The 12,223-nt window shown below is 38.8% G+C and overlaps 1 protein-coding gene across 1 annotated transcript; it reads right to left on the bottom strand.

The window, feature by feature from the left end:
• Positions 1–750: 750 nt before the first annotated feature.
• Positions 751–11,466, bottom strand: ZXDC (ZXD family zinc finger C). Its single transcript, XM_085324171.1, has 8 exons — positions 11,377–11,466; positions 11,108–11,238; positions 9,504–9,674; positions 8,105–8,790; positions 7,304–7,388; positions 4,634–4,806; positions 3,161–3,262; positions 751–2,105 (listed from the first exon to the last, which is right to left on the bottom strand). The coding sequence occupies exons 1-8, from the start codon at positions 11,400–11,402 to the stop codon at positions 2,019–2,021; spliced, it is 1,461 nt and encodes a 486-aa protein (XP_085180297.1). The 5' UTR covers positions 11,403–11,466; the 3' UTR covers positions 751–2,018.
• Between the last annotated feature and the right edge of the window lie 757 nt (positions 11,467–12,223).

Here is a 12,223-nt window from a genome sequence, read left to right as displayed (position 1 = left end):
GACTTCAAGCCAAGTGATCCAATTTTCAGCCCCAAGAGGTTAGCACTTTACATTCATTTACAAAGCTCAGTGAGGTACATTTTCAGAAGTAGAAGATTCAGTTGCAAGTCCCATAAAAAGATGGAGTGTTCCTTGGCCATTTTATTAGATTGAGAACTGGTATGGTCCTTGAGAATAAAATAATGCAGGCATCAGGAGTTTGAGGAGTCTCAGCTTCCCRGGAGAGCATGGTGACTGCTGGAGAAGACCCAGTTGTCCCTTCAACAAGATTCCTCCTCAACCCTTCTACCTCTCAGGAGCGGACTCCAGCCATTAGATAGAAGATCTCCCCTACCAATTAGTTTGGTTTGGAAACCCTTCCTGAGAGGGTTAAGAAATTCCCTGGACTTAAGCTGCAAATTCAGGATGAGAAGAACAGAGACCCTAACACTCAATTACTGAAGCTGAAGATAGAAAAATAAAACTGGTTCAACCAGAGAATAAAACACTGCCTACAAATCAGGATCTGAAGTTGACTGTAACCTGTATCCTTTTTTTTTCAAGTCTTCAACAAAAGCATTTATCTGGACACATACATAGTTCAAAAGGCACAGGAAGTAAAAGCATTTCTGAATGACCTCAGGTGAATTCAACATCAGTATAACTGTAAAATAAATAAATATGTGCAAGATTAGAAAGATCACAATGTTCTTCTGCATGACGTTATTTTGTAAAAAATATACACATACGTGCATACACACACACACCTCATTGAGAATAAAAAACAGTACATACACCCTTTTATCAAACTCCTATACATAATATTTTATAGGCATTCAGGACACCACCATAAGAAACATTTAAATTACTGCCTTAAAATGTAACCAAAGGGTTTCTTCTTCTATACAACGTTATGCTTATTTAGGTGTATGCAATCCAGGTTAAATACAGTACATACAACCTCCCTTTCCCTCCCCACCCCACCCCCCCACCACTAGAAACTGCAGTTTCTCAAGGGGGCAAATCTTCCTAGGTAACAATTTTTTGCCCCTCCCAAAACTGTCTAACAACTGCATATCCTGTAAACCAGCTGGAAGCTCCAGGCTCACATGATATTCTGGGATATCACTAAAGAACAAGCGTTGAACAGTGTTCAAACGGAAAAAAAAATAGTGGCCAGTTTACAGGTAACTTGGCAGCAGTTTATGTATGAGATATAATCAAGGTGCTTAAATTTAAGTGACCATCAACATTCCTCCCAAAAAGGGAACACAAAGATAACTAACCTCTCTCAGATGCTGTTGGACTCTTAGGTAATCACTTACAGTGAATACAGCTCTATTGCAGTTTCATTTTTCAAGTGTTGCTGGAAGAATTCAGCAGATTATTTGGGAAGTAGGAGCAAAGAAAGGGAGAAACTCAACATGAGCTACAAACTGATTCACAGCTAAGTTAACATTTAGAATCTAGTTTTCTAAAACAAAGATTTTGGAGCATCTCATTTTCATGGCATTGTATGTTAATTTTGTTACATATGATATTTTATTCCAGTTTTCTGCCAACGAACAGGGGCTAAACAATTTTTTTTTTTAATGGAAAACACCTGCAAGATTTGCTCTTAATTCCTCAATGCCACTGGCTCCAACCGGAGCCAACAGAAGGAAAGTTTGAACTGTTATTGTCAGGATTATAAATTTGTATAYGTTAGCTGCAGAATACTTGCTTTCCTGTGAAAACAGTAAATATTACCTCAGTTTGAAGTGTAATACAGTACTTCTCCCTGAAACAACACTGTACAGCAGCCTGCCTCAGTCTCTCTGACCACCAGGCAGACGGAGTATCTTACACAGGCACATCAAGTAGAATTTACRTATTTTAAGAAAAACCTTTCAGCTGTAACTGTCCTTAGCAAATTGCAAAGAGTGCAACCATAATCCAGTACTCCTAGTTTTCATAGTTTCCTTGGAAAAAGACCCACACTTATCTCTGCCGAAACACGATTGCCTGATTTGTTTTCAAGTAACTGTTCTTAATAATGGTCATTCCAGATCCTGTAGGTTTATTGTGCTTCCAGTGAATTGAGAGTTATCAGAACCTGCATCATCTTCAGTGGAATTGTGTGGTTCCTGTTAAAGCAAACAGACAGCATGAAGAGTTCAGTGCTTTCACTTCTAGATGCTCTTAATGCTCATCAGTAAGGTTACCTTGAAATTTATCCAAGGTCAGAGAAATGCTTTGAAAGGTTYAGGGGAAACCCAAAGCTTTCCTACTTCGGGGACCCACTCAAGCAGAGCCACTCCAGTTTTCCTTTGGATACTTCAGATGAGTATTATTGAAGGAGATAAATTAACATCAACTACTTGCTTTTCCTCTGATAACTCTCCACCATGGCCAACTATCCTAGTACTCTTGTATTTTTAGATTTATTATAGTAAGGTACTTCTCTATCGAGGGAAAGCACTTTTGCTGAGAATACTGCATTGCAGAGTCTATCAAACACAAAGCCCCGAATGGTCAAGCAGAAAATCTGTTTTGCGCACGTGCTAATCTTTCATTGCTGCTTGGTTCTCAGCTGTTCATACTCACTGACACACAGTTTGCTGGAACAGCAAAGACAATAAGCTACCTTCACGTATGAAGCTTTCTGTGTTCAAACAACTGAATCGCCACTGACACTCAGCAGACACCAAGGCAAAGAGGTACAAAGGATAAAATACAAAGTATTTTATACATTGTGACCAGACTTTCTGATTTAACTTCCTTTCATATTTTGATGCCTATTTCAAAAAAAATCTATGCTCAAGGATTTATATCCCACTTCCCACACTTCCTGCAGTCTGTTACCTATTAATTCTGATCCTCTTTCTTGACTTATTTAATGTCTGCAATATGGGATCAGGAAAACAAGGATGGGCACTTCAGTAATGAATGAGTAGTATTTCTTATCCATTACTCAGTAACAGAGGAAGAAAAACAACCACCTACAATGTGTCAAAGGTGGGTAACATATACAAGATAAATCTAAATCTTGGTCTCCAATTCTCACAACTTCTTGTAAGTGAAATTAAATTCCCAACTGCAAACAGGGTATCTCCATTAGGCAAAACCCCACAGTGTTCACCATAAACTGTCTTCACTCTCAAGCTAGGTAACAGAAACCAACAGCTCTGAAATGCTGTACCTGAAGTATGTGAACAGGTAAATCCACTGTAAGCTGAGAATGCGATGAGGAGGACTGAGAGCTCAGTTGAAAGGGCAAATCTCCCTCTCCTGGAGGATCATCCTGTGAAGAAAGAAACACAGTGCAATTATGAGACTCCCAAGCATCACAACACAATACAGCAAATTTCACTGAACCTCACACCCTTAAAAAGTCTGATAAAGCCACTGCAGTTCAATGGTAAGGCCTGGATTCACAAAGGTATGCAGAAAGCTACCAGGTATATCTGAGCCTAGCCCAGCGTACAACCTACTATCCTAGTGCAATCAACTGTGAAAAATGGCAAGATCTGGTAAGGGAGAAATGGTTCTTCTTCCATTAAACATAACATTCTGAAACATGCTAAAGACTACAAGTTTCGCTATGCCTTGTGCAACTGGTTCTTAATATAAAAGTTACAAATGGTAATACTAAAAGTTTTTGAGGAAGAAAGCTTGAATAWCTGGCTGCTTCAAGAACCAGAGAAAAAGAGATAGGGAGAACTCTGTCCATAGAATTCTCCCTACCATATCTTGCCATTACAAATAAAGCGGAATAAAATTACCTTCTCCCTTGATACTACACAGATGCACACCTGGCCAAAACTGTGCTGCCCAACATGTCCCACTATCCAGCCCACATAGACTAACAGGTATTTTTAGAAAAAAATCTTAAGTTTTATTTCAATCATTTACAGAAGTAACAGTTTAGRTCAAAACTTCATTTTCCAGGAATTTTTTGAAGCTAGTCTTTCTTACCTTCTAAATGGGAGAGAGGTGGCATAATGCAAGAATTTTAAGAGTGGGGAAGGAGCGAGGGGGGAAGACTAGAGTAGAAAGTCATACACTCATGCATCCYCTAAGTTAATGCATGCGAATAGTCCTTTTCTCTTGGAAGCCCTATTACCTCATACTTCAGGGCAGGAATGCAAAATCTGTTTTGCAGCTCTCCTAACAGCCTRCTCAAATCAGGGAAAACTATAATACTTGGAGGCATCACAATTCTCCCATGCAAAATAGAAGCTTATTAGAACTCCTAGTTCTGCTGCAGTCCATTTCATGCCTCAAGCATCCTCCAGTCTAAGGARCTGAATGAGATGTTCCCTATACTCACAGGGCCCATATGTTCCAGGCTGGACTAAATGTTAGTACTAAAGGCAAATAAAAACATCTCATTTATTTCTACAGTGCATCTGTTCTGGACCTCAGCAGATGTATGATTGAACCAGTTCTGTTTTCAGGCATTTCCAGACCTCTCCAAAGCCAGTTTTCYTATCAGCTTCACAGAATGTTTCTGGTGAGCAACTGCCCTAATGGACATGGTAGGTACTGCAGMTCTCAAGATCTCACAGTGGGCAGCAGTACCTGAGTTCACCAGTAGTYAAGATTCCTCTGTAAATGGCAACTTCAGCAAGTAACAGAGAAGATGAGCAGGTCTGTCCTCTTCAGTCCTTACCTGAAGAAGCTGAATTTGCACATACTGTGCTCCAGTGGCAGGGTCCCTTATTGTCAGCCCTCCATTTGGCAGAACAACGTTGCCACCCAGTCGACCGCCAGGAGTGGATGACGAAAAGCTGGTAGGGCTTACTTTATCACCTTTGCTTTTCCTCTGACCAGAGCCAGATGCCCCTAAAAAAGAGTGATTTTGATATTTAGACTGTCAGAAGTAATTTGCCACAATTGCTTGCTGGTATTTTTCAACTTTATGGTGTTATTTACACTGTACCACTAATTAACACTACATAGCAAATGCCTGCAACAATGCAATATAATTAAGCACCATCTGACAACTACTAAAAGCCCAGACAGCAATCAGCTCATGAACTCCAATTGCTGAGTGAGCACTCATCTTTTACAGTAATAGCATTCAAACCATATCACAAATTGCTAGGCTTATAGCTCACCCTTCTGGTAGCATCAAAGTACCAACTTATTCGTGGAGTTACAGAATACAATTGGGAAGTGGAATTGCATTTTCTATTTTTGATTTTGCAACTCATTTCCTGAGTAGTCACACGCATAATTTTTTTCAGACTGTAAAAAGAGCACAATGAAGCTCATCTATTTCCAGAAATATTTCAAGGCCACAGAAGTACAAAAAGCCATCATTTATGACACTGGTGGTTAAACACATACTCAGAAGCTTTACAAGCAACTCCAGTTCAGCCATTTGGTTTTACTCCACATCAGCATCTAGCTTATTGAACAAACACAGGACACTCAAGTGAGCAACAACCCTAAACAAATCCCTAATCAAAGCTGTATCGTGACCAGCAATTGTAATACCAGGCAATTCAAATCAAACCCTCTCTGAATTGGCAGGATATTCTCCAAATAGAAAAGTTTCACTATGTGCTTCATGAACAACCATTTGTTAATTTTGTTCTAAAGAATTTTTCAGAAAACACTGACAAACAGCTGTTATTTCTAGGAACTGAGAGTTAAACACTAATATATGGTCTGACTAAGACTTTGAAATTTAGTCTGTAAATATTAATATCCTGAACTTTATAGTCTGTGAGCTCTGAGGTATTTAATAACTGCTTTTTGCTTTSAAACTTTGTGGCAAGTTACACTGGGTAAAATTACAGCCTCTTTTAAGGCCTCCAGCAATCTATTTCTCAGTTTGCTTATCCCAAAAAATCTCAAATTCTTTTCTGCTTTGCTGACTGTTAGTTCTGCTATCCTACACATTTTCAACACTGAAACTTGGAAAGATTTCCCAGTAACTATCTTCCCACCTWAATTCTATTTCTCTCATTTTTTTAAACTTAAATATTCTTAGTTTTAAATAGTTCCTTTCACCAACCTCAACTTTGACTAAGAAGTATTTAAGGGTTTCTTGGATAATCCAGTGTCAGAAACAAGATAAACTAGTCTTGTGTCACATGCTAGAAACCAGAAACCTAACCAAAATAAACRTAACAGTACAATATCTTCAACTGCTTCAACTCTTAAGTTACCCAAGCTTAATATTCACAATAGTTAATACTAAAAAAAAACCACAATAGTTAATATTAAAAAAAAAAAGAAAAAAACACTAGATTTTCCTTCAAAGTGTTTGTTTAACCTGGCTAAACTAATTACAAATACAAGACTTTTTGGACCACTGTAAGAAGCACATACTAGCATTAAGGTAATGACAATTGGGAGCCTTGAGTAAGAATGGAAATAGAAATTTTCTGAAGTCATTTTAGAAGACAGGCAYAGATCAAGTGCGATCATCTTTTCAATCTAATGTCCAAAATGCYTGTTTGATGATAAGCTGCACAATTTTAACCAGCTCCACAAACTGATTATCTTTCTGTATGCTGCTTTACTAGACAAGGCAGAATATATGCAGGTACACGACTTACTTCAGAAGAAGTCTCTTACCTCATCTAAAAAAACATCATTTTAATTTTCAGAGGTGGCAAAGAGCTGTAAGGAAGAACTAAGCTCTACACRCGATGCTCTTTCCCCAGCCCTTATGGTAGACACAACTCAAAATACTTGAGTTTGTGCAAGTCTAGTAAACCATAAACCACACTGGATCTGACAAAGTATCTATTCTCATCAGACAGCTATGAGTCAAGCTACAGTTTCAGAGAAAGAAGACATCTGAAATCAYGCTCTAAACCTCGCCTTGTGCAAGACCTCTCTCCAAGGCTCAAATCTAATAAAAAGGTTAATGTAGTTCTAGATAACTGAAGGAAAAAAATCCTCCACATTGTATACACAGTATTACTGAGTGAAAAACAAGCAAAACAAATCTAACTGATGATCTCTTTGTCTGTGCTTGGTAACAGAGACCCCAGTCAGTAAGACCAGAAGCACAAACAACAGGAAGCAAAGTGACATCAAGTCAAATTTTAAGAAGAAAAAGCAGGTGAAGAAAGAAAGAGATAGTGTCTTTTTTAACAAYTGGGAAATCTACAGTGCAGATTTACTTACAAGCTTACTGTGAATCTAGGATTTCAGGGAATCATTCTTGGTAATACATATATACCACACGCACAATTTTTTTAACTGACAATAAATCAAATAGGGTATTTAAAAAAACATGCTCTCATACCTGCTGCCATTCCAGCGCCACATACACTAAATAATTATATTTACCAAATTTAACAAAAGGAATACTTCTCACCTGTGCTGCTCCCATTCCCTTTTTGTTTTCTTTTCTTGGCTAGCTGAATAGCTCTGTAGTCTGTTCTCGCAGACCCACAACTCTCCTATTAAAAATAAAAACCCAAGAGATAGGAAGTTTTTGAATGCAAGAACAAACTAAGACATCAAAACCAGAYTAATGGGTTCCCAGTTGTGGCTGTCTTTTGTATTATAAACACTGAACTTTATTTTCTAACTTTCTTCTGATTAGCGTGTCAGCAAATTCCCTGCATGTACTTACAAATTAGCTCCGTATTTATAAGCATTCAGATTTTAATAGGGTGAACACTGTGACAGAGGGAATGTTTTATACTGTAAACAGTTACACATAAATAGCATTGTAAAGCAGAAAGGGAAGAGTACTTAAAACAGCTCTACATGGATGTAAACTGAGGTGAAAATGTTTCAGTTACTCTCATTAAAGCATATGAGATATACCATATATTCTTATACCTGAGTTTTCCTGTAAATCCCATTTCATCCTCAGAGGGATACATTTTAGACATTTATTTTTTTAAATCCCTTACTTCAAACACTTTTCGCTCTTCCCACTAGAATTCAGATTCTCTTAAGCAAACTTATCACCATGCTGAATCTACTCCTGATAACATACTCTTCAACACAGTGTTCTATGTCCTTCATCAAAAAAGCCCGAATACRTCATCATTGAAATCACACTTAGTGCGAAATCACATAAAAGTCTGCCTATAAGTAGCAATGCATATCATCAAAGTTAGGGTGTCTCAGTCACTTCAGGATAATGAATATAGTTACCACATACCAAAAATGAACTGCCAGTCACTGTGCTAAGATCCATTTCTTTCTGAGCACTGTAGCTTCCTGGAGGGTTGGAGAAAACAAACTGAGTCACTACTTTGCTGCCTTCTTGCTGGCCAACAACGTCCGAGCTGGGAAGTAAATTTCGTTCAACTTTAGTTGGCGTTAGTAACTCAGGCACATTGGTACCACCGAGGCTACTAGAAGGAGTCAAAGTGGCAGTGTCAATTGTTAAATTATTGCTGGACGTCAAACCGTGCATATCTTGATTGGAATTCCTCACCGATAGAGACGCTAGCGAACCCAAGGCTTCCGCGTTGACAGTCTGTACATCATCCAAATTTAAAGTGCTTTGCTGTAGAACTGTTGCACCAGTTCCCAGTAGAAGAGAACTGTCCAAGCTCTGCGGCATATCACTGCTAGCCACCAATATCAAGGGATCAACTGTCTGACTTAAAGAATTGTTACTGACAGGCAGGTTTCCTCCGAGCGTYGAGCCCACTGAAGCAACGTCTATTGTGACAATCCCAGAGTTCACTAGTGCCATGTCTGTTGCAATTCCAGAATTGTTACTGGACACATTGGAGAACAGGGATACGAGGTCTATGTTGCTGAGATCACTTTGTCCTGGACTARTGAGTTCACTGCTGGGTGTGAGGGAGCTGGTTGCTTCAAGCTGAGTAAGGAGATCTGGAATAGAATAAATTTTGAACATCTTTAATTGCTAGAACAAAAAAAGAGAGAAAATGCTACCACCTATCAGGAACAGAACCCAGTCAAGGGAAAAAATACATAAAGAGACTGCAACAGTATCTTTTCTTACAGGAAGAAGGTAAAACAGCAACAGTGCACTAAATGCAACTAAACTTTTTAGGCAGGCTTTAGTTATAAGACCTTAGTATCAGATACTGGAGAAAAAAAACTGAATGTTCTAGGAGCAAGTTCTCAGCCTATTAACACACTTCCCAATTTCCCTGAAAGTAGATTAAGGAAAAAAAGCTTACTGAAATAAGTGCATCCCTTCACTGAGAACTTTCAGTTACAAAAGYGCTTTTCAAAAGGTAACACTAAAGCAGTCCAGACTAAGTTAGGTTTTAGAGGAATGGGAAGAAGAGTACTTTTAGTCCTTGCTTATATTTTACAGGTGGCAAGGAGAATGACAAGCTCCRCTTMATTCAAAAAAGYTGTAATTTCTGAATCAACACAGGCCAAGCTCAAGTCTCACTTTCTGATGCTTAGTTTCAGCTCCCACTGAAAATTTTACTGGGAGAAAAGTAACTCCAGTCTTGAAGATTTTGCCATTCATATTAATGGTGTAAGGATTTTGCCCTAAGTAAATATACATTTTGCTTAACAAAACATTTAGCTTTTCYACCTTCCCATAGGTTTAGAAAATACATTACCTGGGCTGAAGTTGTGCTGTTTTACCATATGTGTTTTCATGCTGTGTTTGGAAGTRAACAATTTATTACAGCTGGATATAGGGCAGCGAGTCTTTAATGAGTCCACATCTTGAAGATGCTTTTTGGAGTGAATATATAGACTACTTCGTGCTGAGAATTTTGCACAACAGCCTGCAAGAAGATACACGACTTTAAAAATTCGTTTCAGTCTAGTTTTAATTTGACATTAATATTGGTGTCCTAACAACACAAATTAGAGTAGCTCTGAAGAACTACTTGCTATTTTGCAGCATCTGAGTATGCGGTTCCACAGTAAATTAAAGGAACAGAAGGAAGTCAAATATACATTTCCCTGTTTCATATCAAGGATGATTCAGTGCATAGGACAGTTCAATAATCTGTTTCCAACAGCAAGAAACTCAAATAAGTAATCCAGTGGAATAGACAACATTTCCCCATTACACCATCTTAAATGAAAGCATTTTATGATGACTGCTTCCAAAAATCAATAAAGAAAAGAAACAATCATGAAGTGGAGCTAGTTTACTTTAGGAAATAGACTATTCCACATCTGCGGAAGCTGCATCATGTTAGGGCTCAACCCCCRCACTCCTCAAGTCATAACAACACAAGCTACGTGCAGGTATCTCATCAGCCACATTTTACTTCCTCAAGCTTGGACTACAAGCTTTTGTGTCTACAGAAATGGAGGTGGTGAGCGTTCAGCACTMGGGCAAGGTGTGCTGCTTCAACAGTCTCCTTATATCTTTCAGAAGAAGCTAGATGACAGCTTCCTGCAGATCTGACCCAGCCACAGGCCCCCAAACACACTACACAAACAAACACACTATGTTCCCCAGCACAGGAGGACAAGCGAATGAAAAGACAAAGCCTTTACTTTAAATACAACCTAGCTACCACCACCTCCTTTTTTTTTCAAATTATTTACAACTTTTGCAAACTTTGCTTTGCTTGTTTTAAATCCACTGCTTTCTCCACTTTCAGAAGCTGCCTCTAATCAGACCAGCCCCGAAATCTTTAGGTTTTACTCCTCCACTGCAGTTCTACTGAAGCAATGTAGGCAACTAAGAAACCCACGCAGCATCAGCTGTGCTCCTGCATGACCAAAAACCACAGCAGATACCATTGACATGTCTACCCATCATCCCAGCAGCGAAGACTGCCCCAGGACAATCACCAGGAAAATATTAGTACAGTGAACACTCAGATGACAAGTCACAACAGCAAAACCAGCCTTGAAACTGCTACATGGGACCATTTTTCACTACTTTTGATGAATGCAGTGAAAAAGTTGGGCTGCAGAAACTGGGTATCAGAACTCATGTTTTCCAGAATAAAGCAGCTTTGTTCATGGTAATGAAAAGAAACCAAGTAACAACAGCATGAACCACTGTTTCCTTCGCATCCCACAAATTTGACAGTGATCCCTCAATCGGTTACAYGTCTTCTGTTTAGTTTTAAATCTTCAAATTTCATTAGAAGAGTRACTCTAAATTCTTCCAACCCTGTAACAAACCTGCATCTGGGGAAAAAGCATGCAAATTCTCTAGGTACATCAATTACACAAAAGAATCAAAAAATACCTTCTACTGGACACTCGAATGGTTTTGTACCAAGGTGAGTTATACTATGGCCTTTCAAGTGTTCTGCTCTTGTGAAGGACTTCCCACAACCTTCTACTGGACACATAAACCTTCTGTCATCTTCGTGTTTCCTACAAGGAAGGGAAATGACCATTGGCAAGATTAAATCCACTGCTTACCTACTGGAAGGAAAAAAAAAAMMAWACAYACACACACACACACACTAACAGCAAGGGATGATTTAAAACAGAATAATCAGAAAAGACTACCTTTTATGTCTCAGTAGCTTGGACATACTGGTGAAAGACCAGCCACAACCTTCAAAGTCGCAGATAAAAGGCCTTTCACCTTAAGCAAAGAAAGGTTGCATTAATGATCTAACATCAAAACACACACTGCTGTTAGAAGATCTCAAAAGCTGCTTATATTGAATTATTTTAAGACAACAAGAAGCCTCAACCACCTTTTCACGCAACTCTTTGCAGAGTACTGCGATGCCCCCTTCCCCGTCATCCAGTCTGAGACTTCTTTAACCTAGCACCATTACATCTTTTCCTGTGCATCACAAAACACAATCATTACTAACTGACCTCGTGTTTATCTGAGGACTGCGGTCTTTCTCAGTTTTCTGCTTTTTGCTTTCAGCAATCACAATCCATCCTACCTCTCTTTGGCTTTGTATTGGCTTTCTGTAACCTGATCTTTCCGAGTGTTCTCCCAAGGACTCTTTCCAGATAACCCATGACTCTCTTGAAGGTGTTTCAACAACCAGTACTAACATTACTTAAAACAGAAACRAGACCAAAATGTTTTTCCTGTTTTCATGACCTGTGACAATATTCCACTTACTGTACAGGGAGCTCCCCTGTGAAACTAGTTTTCATCACTTCTTTGAACTTTGACTTAACAAAAAAGGAAAATTTCTAGAAGATAGTGAAACAGCATTGCGAGGCCATAAAACTGGAGAAAAACTCAAGACAAGCCAGAGTACAGAATTGTCTTTAAAATATTAAAAGGCTAGAYTTCAGTTTGACCATGGTCCCTATAAATCACTGGGGCCTCCCCACGGATTTACCTTCTTGCTATTCCAAATCTTGATACATGTATTTCACACGT

This window comes from Rhea americana, unplaced genomic scaffold, assembly GCF_003343005.1.
Source record: "Rhea americana isolate MKP2758 unplaced genomic scaffold, rheAme1 scaffold_120, whole genome shotgun sequence".
In the NCBI taxonomy this organism is placed as follows: Eukaryota; Metazoa; Chordata; class Aves; order Rheiformes; family Rheidae; genus Rhea; species Rhea americana.
This window is presented reverse-complemented; position numbering and strand designations above follow the sequence as displayed.